The 13,406-nt window shown below is 43.9% G+C and overlaps 3 protein-coding genes and 1 long non-coding RNA gene across 5 annotated transcripts; 2 read left to right on the top strand and 2 right to left on the bottom strand.

The window, feature by feature from the left end:
* Nucleotides 1–195: 195 nt before the first annotated feature.
* tmed1a (transmembrane p24 trafficking protein 1a) lies at nucleotides 196–2,107 on the bottom strand. The gene is made up of 4 exons (XM_040190149.2): nucleotides 1,931–2,107; nucleotides 1,292–1,389; nucleotides 988–1,168; nucleotides 196–841 (listed from the first exon to the last, which is right to left on the bottom strand). Exons 1-4 carry the CDS (start codon nucleotides 2,105–2,107, stop codon nucleotides 623–625), a joined length of 675 nt encoding a protein of 224 aa, XP_040046083.1. The 3' UTR covers nucleotides 196–622.
* LOC144384521 (uncharacterized) lies at nucleotides 676–2,624 on the top strand. The gene is made up of 3 exons (XR_013451305.1): nucleotides 676–1,417; nucleotides 2,039–2,397; nucleotides 2,522–2,624. It is a non-coding gene; the product is annotated as an uncharacterized LOC144384521 (long non-coding RNA).
* A 1,670-nt stretch (nucleotides 2,625–4,294) lies between these two features.
* Nucleotides 4,295–6,841, top strand: tnfsf14a (TNF superfamily member 14a). Its single transcript, XM_040190147.2, has 4 exons — nucleotides 4,295–4,604; nucleotides 5,549–5,582; nucleotides 5,675–5,749; nucleotides 5,912–6,841. Exons 1-4 carry the CDS (start codon nucleotides 4,410–4,412, stop codon nucleotides 6,295–6,297), a joined length of 690 nt encoding a protein of 229 aa, XP_040046081.1. The 5' UTR covers nucleotides 4,295–4,409; the 3' UTR covers nucleotides 6,298–6,841.
* A 1,890-nt stretch (nucleotides 6,842–8,731) lies between these two features.
* tnfsf18 (TNF superfamily member 18) lies at nucleotides 8,732–12,820 on the bottom strand. 2 transcript variants are annotated; one of them, XM_078083661.1, is made up of 4 exons: nucleotides 11,560–12,820; nucleotides 10,953–11,018; nucleotides 10,467–10,530; nucleotides 8,732–10,254 (listed from the first exon to the last, which is right to left on the bottom strand). In XM_078083661.1, the coding sequence occupies exons 1-4, from the start codon at nucleotides 11,674–11,676 to the stop codon at nucleotides 9,908–9,910; spliced, it is 594 nt and encodes a 197-aa protein (XP_077939787.1). In that variant the 5' UTR covers nucleotides 11,677–12,820; the 3' UTR covers nucleotides 8,732–9,907. The 2 variants fall into 2 exon arrangements, with proteins under 2 accessions (XP_077939787.1, XP_077939788.1); XM_078083662.1 differs by lacking the exon at nucleotides 10,953–11,018 and having other exon boundaries at nucleotides 11,560–11,850.
* Nucleotides 12,821–13,406: the final 586 nt, after the last annotated feature.

Raw genomic sequence — 13,406 nt, 5'->3', positions numbered from 1 at the left:
TGTGTGTGCTGCAGTAGTGAGTCCTAAAACCCGAATAACACAAACATGAGTCAACGTTCTTTCACTTCCGGTTCCCTCCCCCCAGGTTCCGGTGCCCTCGCGCCAAGGTCAACCGGTTTCTCTCAATATTAAAACGATTAAATATTTTTTTGCGAAATTAAATATCAGTAAATATCGGAGTAATTTCTTTTTTTTAATATCCCTTTAATTTTCTCGATGGTAAAGTAATGGAAAGTTTGAATTTTTACTTTCTGAGCAATAATAATCTTTTTTACAACTCAAAAGTAATATGGATGACTTAATCATGTTACGTTAGGGTCAATACATTTTTCAATAACATATAATGACTCAAAATGTGCTCTGAAACGGCAGAGCAGAGAATTAAAGGGTTCAAAGGTGGCAAACGAGCAAAAAAAATTAAAATACCAAACGTCTTCAATTTCAACCCAACAACACGAAATCCAATGTTTTAGTCGAGGGAACTAGCAGTCAACTTCCGCAAATAAAAACCTATTTAAATATGTTTGTCAAGAGTGTGAGGTGTCCCTTTAAAATCCAGGTTAAATTACTGAAGGTATATGGGTCCAACTTCCATCCGCAGCGGGAGCAGATGTTTCCGTGACTACGCGCGCATCCGCCTGGCGCCATCGAAGAGGCGGCGCAAAGTGTAGATCTGAGTCACGGCGACGATGAGCAGGACCAACACGTTGAGGCAGGACCAGAAGGACACGCGCCACAGGTTGTCCTCCAGCAGGTGGCGATCCCTCGCCTCTCGGGTCCGCAGACCCGTCAGGACCTGACGGCTCCTCTCCAGGTCCTGGTGCACGGAGTCCAACCTCACCTGGAGGACGAAGCACAGCAGGGAGGGGGGGGGGAGGAGGAGATGATGATGATGCGAGTCAGTGCTTGGGGTGCGTTCCAACATAAAGTTTTCTGAAGGTAACTGCCTGCAAGCAGGTGCAACAACTCAATGTTTCCCCCTCTCACCCTGATGTCCTCCAGTTTGTAGTCCACCACGCTTTCTGGCAACACCACGTCACGTTGGCCTCCGTACGCACCGCTGCTCTGTCTATTTGCCGTCACTCCGAAGAACACCATCTTCGCTGACACTTTACTGAAGCTGTTGTCGAAACACAAGCGGTAGTCTCCGTCCTCGGCGGGATTCACCCTGCATGGAAGAAAACGGGTGTGAAACCTCCAAAGGACGTCAGTCATGACAAATGCCTTTTTGTAAATACTGCCATCGCGAGCGGTGGGTAGTTTGACACAGTGATACTTTAAAGTGACCCACATGTGGAGGCCCTCAGAACTCCTGAAGTCAGAGACCAGCCGGTGTCCGCCGGGCGAGACGAGGACAAAGCCGACGTCCAGACCCGACCCACCAATCACCTGTGAACGGCACAGAAGGGCGGATGAGGTAAGTCACCGGATGAGGATCTGCACGCGCGCCATCTGATATACAACACGCAGCGCGCTGAGCTCCCAGGAGCGGGCCGCAGTGGTAATAAATGGGACAGTAGAGCTTCTTTGCGTAGGGAAACTCTCTCTCTCTGAAAGATAAGCTCAGTGTCGGATAGGGGGGGGGGGGGGGGGGGGGGGGCTGTGCAAACACAGGCCGTTGTACACCGCGAGGCCGCCTCTGAGTGACCCACCAGCAGTGATGGGCCACATGTGCAGTGGCTTTGGATATTAGATCCCGTTGAGGAGGTCGTCATCGTGCTGAGTCATGTTTAGTGCTTTTACGATGCGTTTTCTCTGGGGGAAGATAAGCGTCTTCCACGACGGCGGCAGTGGGTTTCTTATCCGACTCAAAACCAAAGTCCAAGGTTTGTCAACGTGTTTTTCCCAGCGAGCAGTGTTCACGCACTTTAAAAGAGTTAATCAAAACTTTGACTCAAAGAGACACACACACAACGAAAATAATATTTACCTGGTATTCAACTTCTATGCTGTCGTTCTTCGCTGTAGTTTGGTAAAAACACTCAGTGCCGCCGGCAGGTAATAGAAACGTAAACTCCACGTTTTTGTTTGGCCCCAGACCCAAAGTCCAGTCTACAGCCCGGATGAAAAGCGCCAGCCAGAAGAGCTCACCGCACGCCTTCATCATCCCCGGCTGGCGGTGCACAGTCCATGGAAGCCACTCGCAATCCAACCTTGGGCCGCTGCGTCCTACGTCGCTATGTCACGTACATTGTGCTTTGTGCAATGACTGACTTGTGGTTTGACGCCGGGTGGAAAAGGTTGTTGGTCCGTGATGTGAAGGAGCGGAGCCGCTGTCCTCCTCCCGGTCTCTGCGGTCTGGAATGCAGCCTCATGCAAAACTGCCCGGCGGAGGTGTAGCGACATACCTTACGCGATAAGACGCGTGACGAGGCCCGGGGTGGGAACGTTTATCGTGTAAGGTGGTTTAGATGTGCTTACTTTTTCATCGCTCCTCGTGCTTTTATAACTGGTTAAAACATGTTTCTATTTGATCCATTTCTCGTACAAAGTGCATGTTGTGTCCTCTTCTATCATACAGGGGGTGCAGATGGGTCAAAGCAGACAAATGAGACCGTCGCACTCTCGACATCGTGGACGAAGTAAGGAAGAAGTTTATATGGGTCAAAGGTTTTCATAAAAACGAGTGTTCAGCATTCAGGTGTAGTTTGCTCGCCCAGTTCAGGGTGCAGCTCAGTTTATTTAACCTGCTTATTGCTGCTTTTAGTTAGTTTTGCGTCTTTTTCCTCGCGTTTGTTTCACAGAACCAGCTTTGTGACATTTAAGCTCGCTTTTTGTTCAGCTCAACCTGCCTGTCACCATCTTCTTTTATATAACAGTAATAGGATATAACAATTATGATAAAGTAATGGATTAGATTATTGTATACATTGCAGTTCTTGCTAATTACATATTTTGTGTGTCTGGCAATATTTAAATAAAATATTAGTGATTTAAACGTGTAACAAAACATCCGTGTGTAAAATGAAAGCCTAAAGTCATAAATTAGGTTAATGAAAAAGAAAAAAGTAAAACCATGTGAGATACATCAACATGGTTTTTGTTGGTTGATAAAATAGTAGCGCTGAATTATGGACCTGATATTGAATTGTTTCTAAAAATCTATAGATTGTATAAAAAAGGAAATGTATGTTTATTTCCGATACTTCCATTTGCACCACCACAAGACCTGCTTACGGGAAGAACAGAAATACTTATTTACGCTTATGTCCCTTCAATACCGACAAAAGGGGAAGTGAAGAATATTGGCTAATTTTTTTATGCCACGTTCAGATTTGTTTGCTCTTTCAACAGTTATTATTGCAAAGGCTTTTATACTTATAATGAAAAGATTGATTGTATTTGTAGGATGTGTTCGTGTGGTATCAGAGACGGGGTTCAACAACAATGTGAGAATAATCTTCTAGAAGATCACTTGTCAAGGAAGAAGCGATACATGTCAGGAATCAGGAATCAGGAATCAGGAAACCTTTATTAGCCAAAATATGTCAAACATACAAGGAATTTGTCTTGGCGGTTAGTGCGCGACAGTAGACAGACAAGACAACAGTGCACAAGTAATAAAATAAAGTGGAATGAAATGCTAATGCAATGGGTTAGTAGAATAAGGCTAAGGCTATGGGTTAGTATAAAACAAGGGAATACAGTTAAAAAAAATTCAATATTAAAAAGTTAAAAAGAAAAATATTAGGCATAAAGTGCACTAACGAACAAGTAACAGACAAGAGACAAAGTGACAAGTGAAGTGTCAGTCTTAATATCACACAATATCAGGTTTTTAATTGAGTTCATCTTGCCGTGTCCCCTCGCGGCCTTCACTGGTCCGGTGAAACAATTCCAACAAAGGCCTCAGGCATCACTAAGGTCTGCAGTGTTTCAACGCACGCAGGAGGCTAAACAGGCGACATCTGGATGCTAGACTTTATTCAGGTCAATATCTGGCAGACTAAAAGACAAGAGACAGACAGACAGAGAGAGAGAGAGAGAGAGAGAGAGGAAGTATGAATGTGGGCCTTGCAACATTGCTATTACAGTAGTGGGTGGGTGTGAAGGGAAGGTTAAAAGGTGTCGTGCTATGTTTGACTCGTGTGATCGTCGCCTCTCTTCTTCGAGGCTTCGTCACCGATCGATTGTCAGGAAAAGTCATTTTGATGTGTGCAGACACACGAGGTGCGTGAAACATCTCCGCGTTCCACTTTCATCTGTCACTCCTTGTGACGTAGGCTCTCCACTTGAGCCAACCAGAGGTGGGCCCACCCTCTTTGCTACTTCTGACACCCCTCTCTTGTCTCATTTCGTCCTCCTTCTGTCTTCCGCGGGCCCCCCCCCTTGAGGCAACAGCATCCCGACCACCTCTCCACGCAGATTGCAATTTTAATTTCCGCTTGCAGAAAGAGCGCCCTGTAGCTATGACCAAGGGTGGATATCCCCCCAAGTGCGTGGTGGACACCTACACCACCCAGCCCCCGGCGACCCCCAGGCCGAGCCAGGGGGCCCGGCAGGCTGCGGCGGTCCAGATCGTGCTGTTCCTGCTGGTGAGCGTGGCGTTGTGCGGCCTGGCCATAGAAGCCTGCTTCATCTACCATCTGTGGCTCCCGGGCTCCGTGAGTGTGAACGCTGTCTCTTGTGTCCCTCTGCTGCCTCTTTGGATTTACTTTACCACGTGATCTCATTCGGCCACGACTCACTTTCAGTTTTCTTTTACAGTTTTCTCTTTTCTCCCGCTAAACGCAAAACGCCTTTTTGTTTCATTCTGTTCTGAACGCCTTCTATTTCCACCAGTTGGAAGAGTTATTCTGCTTTTCTCTAAAATGTTGAATACATCAGTCACATGTACAAATGAAATTACTTTTTTAATGTCAACATTGTGAGTTTTATTTATTAAATATACAGTCTGCAGATTAGAATTGTGACAACAGTTGCCACTGTTCACATCACCTTTTAAATATGTACATATTACGGAGCGACATGCTGCGGGTGGGAAACCGCTCGCTAAACTAGCCCTGTAACCACAGCGGAAACCTCCGCTGTCCAAAAGTCAAATTTGTGATGACAGATATGCAGGTAGTAACATGATGGCGGTACTGGGCCGCACTGAATCACATGAAGGATTTTCTTCCCGCAAAACTGCTGACGCTGAAATTATTTCACTATAATGGGGAAGAGAGTAGAGAAGTGCGGCCCATTTCTTGAAAATCCCAAGGAACCCGTGTTGTTTAGCGTGGCGCTGATGTGGTGTTTTACGGTCGGACTCCGTGGTGAGTTGGGTCTATTTTCCTCCATGAGCATGATTTATTAGCTCATTACAAGAAAAAGACGCACCCGTCCTACTTTGCTCCGTGGAAACATTGCAGCCAAACAAATCTCAGATTTTAGGATTTAACGTGCTCGTAGTTTTCTTGCATCCCTCTCTGACAACTTTGTTCAAACAGCGGCCATTTGCACGCGTGATGATGTATTTCAAATGCATATTTCATGTATTTACGTATTTATTCATTTATCTAATTTTGACTAAAACGGCATTCCATACTTTTCCCTCCTTTTACAGGCCACCTCTGCATCGCCGTCTAAGTTAATCTCAGGTACGTCTCTCAGCACCTGTTGCTTTCGTTGATGAATATCGCCTCAGGTTACTTAAGCCACGCGAATGACGCCTTGTTGGGTCCTCACACAGGTCCGCTCGTTCCTTCCACCCCGCAAACTCACCGCCTCGTTATTCCTCCTTCCAAACCGGTCGCCCATCTGACAGGTGAGACAAGTGTTCATGTTCCTCGAATTAACGCCGCGTTGGAAGATGGCTCATATTGTTGTGGCCGTTCTCCTGCGTACGGCATTCGCCAGTGAAAACCCTGTTTGAAAAGCGATGAATACGTAATCCAATGTGCTCACGTTGTCGCTGTTTCCCCCCCAGACGGACAAGATGTAGTTCACGAGAAAAAGGTCATGGCGTGGAGCACACAGGCCGACCCCCTCCTCTATGAAATGGACTACGAGAACAAACGTCTCGTTATTCAGAAGGAGGGTTATTACTATGTCTATTCCAAGGTTTCCTTTGTGGACGTCCATTCTTTCACCCACTCTGTTAGTATGAAAACTCAACTGTACAAGGGGGAAAGTATTCCCCTCCTGCTGTCCACGCGATCCTCACGTGGGTCCAGCGATAAGCAATCCAGCAGCTACCTGGCCGGAGTGTTTCACTTCTACAAAAACGATGCGGTTTTTGTGGAAGTGAGCGACACCTCACACATTGTGCGATCCAAATCTTACGAGAATGTCTTCGGTGCATATATGATATAAATGTCACCAGTAAAAATAAAAATAAAAAAAGTCGACTACAAATTTTAAGATGTTAATAATAGTTGTCTTGAGAAATGCAAAGTAGACCCATGACTATAAACACAGGCAGGTGTGAAAACCTCATGGAGTGTTATCGAGGTTGGGGCAGTGCAGGGGGCTTTCCTACCGCCAGTGTGAGCGTGAAACCTTCCGTTTTAAAGTGTAAACATTTTTTTAACTCTTTCTTATCAGAGATTTCTTTTTTTCTTAAGTCCTATTTGTCTGAATGTTGAAAAATGACTTGTCATGGACAGATTTTTAAAAGCTTTTGCACATTGTTCTGTCTTTTACTGAGTACAAACATATGTTTTATGTTAATGCCGAAATTAAAAACATGCAAACTTTCTACATTTGTATACATTTCTTTTCATTCTCGCTGTAACACACAACGCACTCTCTATTTATTATTTCAATGGTTGAATACATTATATCATTGCTATACTTTTTCCTTTTTTATGTGCAATAATGTTTCTGAAAATAAACAGATAATGATTTTCAAAAGTCATGCTCTCTTCTGTCACGTAGCTGAAGTTCACTCGTTTCCTGTTGAGTCAGATGAGGCTGTGCAGGAGCATCTGCTCGGTGGTCTCAGTAGCAACATTTAAACCCACTCGGTCTAACCACACGACGGAAGAACAAAGCGCTCACGTGTAAACCAGAATGGGTCGATGCTAAAATGATACTGGGCGGTGCATTAATATAACATGACAAATGTACCTGCATTTGAGAAGCACCAATATGTGCATTCCACAAGTAGACGTCTGAAGAGGATTGTTTTCAATTCATCACCAAATCACTATGGTGACAAGCCCTTTTTTTTTTCTTCCCCTCTCTTGTACCTCACACAGTTACGCTTTCCCTTCAGCTGAGCCTGTTCGAAGAATCTGCTCTTGAAAACACCCACAGAGTTGTATGTTTGTAAACTGAAGAGGAAGTGGTGAAGGGGGCCGATGGGGGGGGGAGACATCAGCAGCAGATTGCCTGACTCAATTTCCAACCCCAGACCCGGACAGCAGGGGATGGTGAACACTTGTTGTGTGTGAGTGACTCATTATCTTCCAGCGCTGGCCGACCTGTTTTGAGGTGTCGCAGACTGTAGCATCAGAGGAGGGGAGGAGAGGGGAGGAGAGGGGAGGAGAGGGGAGGGGGAGCTGTATCAGCTGTGGTTGGGATTCCTGCAGTTGGGTTTTCTCTCATGATAGAACATTAGTTCAGAGATTACTTTCACAGACTGTGGGGGTTGACAGTTCTCCCTATTTGCCTCTTATCTAATTATTTTCTCTTTGATGAATGAAAGCAACATGTTCCGTCGCCGTCACGTTTCCATCTTTGGAGACAGCGAGGAGCCGCGTCTGTACACTGGATGAGCAACGTGTGGCGCCTGTAGAGCAGAACGTTTTTCATTTAGCACAGCAAAAGTGAAAGGTGGTCCTGCAGCACGCGGTCCACAGCTAAATGCTGTCCCCTTGTGTTGGTCTCTGGAGTGCTGATTATACGGACCACTTTGCTGTTGAGTTCACTGAGTCATGCCGCGCTTCATGCCTAACGCATGCACATATTTATACATTGTGCTCTTTAGTGTATATATATATTTATTTATTATCTGTAGCTTTGTGGAAGGAGGGCATGGCAAAATAACAAAGTGACCTGTTAAACTCTACATATGACAGTAAATATCTTGAATCTTGAAAAAATCTTACTGTGACCGTAAACATTTTAATTCTGGCAAATTGATTATTATGGTGAGTGACATGTTTTACCACTGAGCTTAGATGCTCATGTCACTCAAATATCACACATTGAAAAACACGTCTGACATGAGGGTGGAAACATCATGCATCCGCAGGTCTCTACGTGGATGCACAACCCGACATCCGCAAAGCAACGGTGGGAACAAACCAGCCCAAGCAGAGGCCTTTAATAAATGCCACAGAGTGGGTGGTTGATAGGCCCGTTGTGTGCATCTGAATTCAGCTTCTTGGACCTCTCCTCCTCTAGCAAACGAAAGCTGTGGTGGTGGAAACAGCTAATACAGATATGGGACTGTGGGGTTGAACAGTTCTGGAACAGTTTTTAGATGAAACCCCACTAACTTGGAAAATACGTGTCTGTGGTGATGACTAACCTCCTCCAACGTGGCTTTTTGTGTATCTTTGTTGTCGCGTCGGACAGGATGCTGGATGTTTGTGCAGATTCGACTTTGTTTTCTTTCTCACAGTCTGGAGGTAATATTCTTCGATAGCACGCAGCATATAAGAGGGTTTCCTTCTATTAGTGACTCATTGTCTGCGGGGTCCCGTTGTTTTGTCACGACCTCTCGCTTTCCCTTTATATTCAGGGTCTTGGAAGTGACTCACAGTCAAAAGCGTTCAAACACAACAAATGAAACCGTAGGTTAAAAATATGTTTTTTAATAGGGAGATTTCTTCCAAGGCAGGTGTCACATTGTGTGTGTGTTGTTAAGGTCATAATGCGTACACATCATTGTTTAAATGTTTCCAGAATAAATACTTTTTTTCAATGCCCATTCAAACTAACGGGTGGCGATCAGCTCCCATCGACGAAGCCAAACATTTCCTCAATAACACGAAACTTTACACATAAACCACCACAAGTTGTGATTTCAGGTGTCACAATGTGGTAGTAAAGAATATCGAGCTGTTAGTTCTCTCAAGTCTTCACTTTTCATTCTAAAGGAAAAAAAAGTTGTAGTTTGTGGACGTGATTATTAAAGGACTTTTCTCACAATCATTACAGATTGAGTTAAGATCTAAATATCCCATCACGCCATGTTCAAATAAGTAAACCAAAGCTATATTTTGTCGTCTTTCTTAAAAGCTTACTAACTATGATGTCTAGTTTGTTCAATTTTAGCAAACGTAAATAATAAGGAAAAGACCTCGTCACACAGTGACATACATTAATTACTGTTATTTGCTTTTACTGTTACTATTAACCTGCACATGGAATGTTGTTGAATACAGCAAATATGTGTTTATTGTACATATTGTAGTTCCAAACAATGAATAAATACAACATAAATATCATTTAAACTTTTCATTTTCATTAACTTAAACTTAAAAAGAAAGTAGGAAGCAGCAAATAGAAGCTGTGTTGCAAATAACAACAAATCCACCAGCACTTCAGAATAATAATACGGTCTTCAACTAAACAACAAAAACAAAATACAATCAAGTGGACTGGTTCACTCGCTCACAAAAAAATGTGCTCCTCGATCACAGATGTTTGAGGAGTAATGAGAATTGTTCCTTTTCTAACATGGAAATCCTCCCCAAACAAACAACATACATCATGTTTTTTTTTTTTGTCTTACACCAAAGTGTTTTTCGGTTTTTAAAAAGTCTTTAGCACCACATTAGAGAAGGCCAATTTGGTTTTCGGGGTCGATTTCTTTGCGGTTGTCCACAATTTAAAAGGGTTCACCCACAGGTTTACCCAGACTGTGGATTAAATACATTCTTAAGTCACCCTTCGGACTGCAGGGGCAAGCGACGAAGACAATAAGTAAACTCTCTCTGGACGATTGCCCATCACCGTACCGGAGCTTCATCTAAGGCCTCACCATGTAGATGATGTCCAGGTGGGTGAGAGATTCATTGATGGACAACCCAGCGGTGGTGGTGACCTCCAGGGAGCTTCCTGCGTACAGCTCCTCTACCTTGCCGACCAGCCCCGTGCTGCACGTCTCCTTGTTAATCCAACCCTGCATGATCACTTTGTCCGCCCTCTTCATGAGGACCGTGTGCTGCGATCCCACCTTGGGACATGAAGACAGTGTCACCTGAAGATTCAGGAAGAAGTATCCATCCCTCCTTATTTTCAAAACCTTTCCTCCCTCTTCCTCTGAAACCAGGCCTTCATCGGGACTCTTTGCCGACCATTTCATTTCACGGTTGACTGTCGGGGAGAGAAACGCTTTAATGAGCTGTGATCCTGTTTTCTTACAACTTCATTCTGAATATGTATGTATAGGAAATTTGTATCTCCGTGTCCTGTCAGCATTGATGGAATAACATGTGATCAAATCTGAGGTGCCGGAATGACTTTTTAATCTGTATTATCGACACAGTGTGAATGGTGGTACGACTTGATATCTGAAGCAGCTTTACCTTCAGTGGCCTTGAAGGTCAGCATTTTGCCTTTGCCCAAGAGAAGCCCGTGCTCGGAGGGGGACTGTTGAAAGAAGAGGAGATCCAGTTAGCTCCATATATCTACATTAAGCACGGCGCCACGCGTGTTACAAAGCGTGACGCTTTTGACGTCCATCTTTACGGTGACGATAGGATGAATCAAACACAATCCTCAGAGGGAACACAAAGCGACAACTGTTACAGCTCTGTGGCATTTCCCCGAATGTGGTCAGGACGTCACTGTGCTTCCTCCGAGAGGTGAGGACAGCGGTTAGATCGTCTGACGTATTGAGACGTCAAGGTATTTTGAGAAACAGCGTTCCTGCCAGATGTGTGTGTTTCTTTGTTTTTTTAATGGTGTTATTTCAAAAACACAAGAACAGAAATCACAGTCGCACGACTCCTCAATCACCAAGGACGTGTGTAACACAACGGTCAACGGGAGGAGCGCAAAGTCTCTCTTACCAAAGGTGTGTCGTTTGCCTCGAATTTCATTGGGCTCTCTGGTGTTACACTGCTACCATTGTGAGACTGAAGAAGGAAATAGAAGAACAAAATACGCTCAAAACAACAGCATGATAAAATGGTTCAAGCGCATCCTGGAGAATTGAGGCGGTAGGGGATGACGATCCCACTCCAGATGCTGAATTCATATTTCGAACGCTAGACGTCAAATGTAGAACTTTATATCTATTTTTAAATAGCACCAGATTTAATCCATTGTGGGTGCGTTTGTTGTGTGGCAAAGTTTCATCTCTGGCTTTGATGCTGCGTCGATAACGTGAATATTTCTACTTTAACATTATGCAAAGAGTTCCCACTGTTTGGGAGTCATAATAGGGGTCGTTGTAACAAGCTGCAGGCAACGTCCACATGTACTAACAAAACCACAAGAAAGAGCAGCAGTGCTGCACAGATGTTTTAACATGCCGCAGCTGTCACTTCATCCAAATGTGCCGCAGATGCACGGATGTACACGCTTGTAACTCATCATCAACGCTCATAAAACGCCGTGTCATATTCTGTGAATAAAATACGGGGATACTGTTTTTTTATTTAAAAGAGGTCTCACCGGGCCGTGATGTCCAACCGTGAAGAAGACGACGATGACCACGACCTGGACGATGGACAGCAGGGCGATCCACAACAGGAGGAAAGGGATCAAGGAGTGCTGGGTGGACTGCGGCATCGTCAGGCCGGCGGCAGAGCGCGGGGCAGACGGACGTTTTCTAGCTGACAACCGTGCGAGTCCCGAGTTTCCTCTGCTGTGCAGCGCGCCGGCGTGTTTGTCTGCTTCCTGAGCGCCGTCTCTGCACGCAACGAGGACGTTTGATGTGGGTCCGTGTTCAGCTGCGCCCTAAGTATCTATAGAATAAAGAGGAATCCAGATGGTGCTTTCCCCCCCCCCAAAAAAACACAGAAGGCCCAGACAATGCTTCTGCATCTTGGGGCTGGCCCTTCACTCCCACTCACCGTAATTCATGCCGAAAAAGGGAACGCAACTCACCGCCAGGAGGAGAAGGAAGCAGTGAAGAACTTTGATAAGAATTCATTCCAGAATGAATCACTCAGTTCCTTATTTATGATGAGACTTCATGAAGCGTGTTTGCGTGGTGGTTGGCGTGCGTATAGTGCTCATCCATAAGTTCCCCTTTTTTTCCCTCTTCGTGTCTGTTACAACACGGGGGATGACGGTATTTATCATACTTAGAACCACTGTAGAGCAGATAAATGTGTGTATGGGATTATTGTTTATTGGAACAGTAACGCAAAAAATGAAAAAAGGATTTTTTTCCCCCATCAAATCATTCTGTGAACTGTAGAAATAAAATGAATTTAAAGAACAGAATGAAAACTGTGTAATAGGATATCTAACTGTCCAAGCAAGTAAATTGAGATTTTAAAAATTTTCGTTTATGGTGTGAATCACAAATGTCATAATATGTTGTTTACTATTTGTACTTCTTTAAAAATTCCCACCTGCCCAAAAATATAAGGTCAGTGAATATGGTTTCACTTTCTCTGCACTTTGCTTGAGGGAAAGTTTCATGGCAGCCAAACAGGATGGGCTCTACTTCAGGTTTGTGTCATCAAACGGAAAAGAGGATTCTGACACAAAATGGTACCTGCGGTGTATTCCTTTATGCTCAAGTAGCACCATAATAAAATATGCCCAGACTTGCTACTGACTCTAATTCGCAGTGGCTGGAGGCCTTTGTGTGCTCGGTAGAATAGAATAGTATTTGAGTTATGTAACAGCAGACAGAACCCTTTATTTAGTCACTCGTTATTGAGTCATGTACACATTTGAATCATAATGAGTATTTTTTGACATATGATCACAAACATGACAAAAATGATGAGGGGAAAAGATGAAATTTCAACAATGTCTTATAAGCCTAACTACTAAATTTTCGGGTGACAAATCAAATGTCGTACGCCTGGATGAATCACAGATTCATTGAGAGAAACAGAGGACATGCGGGTGGATTAATCATTACAAATGATATTTTTATACATAGGTTGGAGTGGTTGAGGGAGGATTATGGGCTGGAATAATTACGGAAAATGTGACAGGCTGTGACAACGTCAACGGATGGAAAATCAGCTCAGGATCGAATGTGGGCGATGAAGATGTAGATAGTCAAAGACTGACAGGGACTGCAATAATGGAGGATATATATATATATATATATATATATATATATATATGTATATATATATATATATATGTATATATATATATATATGTATATATATATGTATATATATATATATATATGTATATATATATATATATATAGAGAGAGAGAGAGAGAGAGAGAGAGAGAGAGAGAGACATTAATGCATGACAAGCCCCTATGCCCTTTAACACACATCACAAAGTGACATCAGATGAGTGGAGAGGGGAATCAGTGG

The sequence above is a fragment of the Gasterosteus aculeatus genome, chromosome 11, assembly GCF_964276395.1.
Source record: "Gasterosteus aculeatus chromosome 11, fGasAcu3.hap1.1, whole genome shotgun sequence".
Lineage (NCBI taxonomy): Eukaryota > Metazoa > Chordata > Actinopteri > Perciformes > Gasterosteidae > Gasterosteus > Gasterosteus aculeatus.
This window is presented reverse-complemented; position numbering and strand designations above follow the sequence as displayed.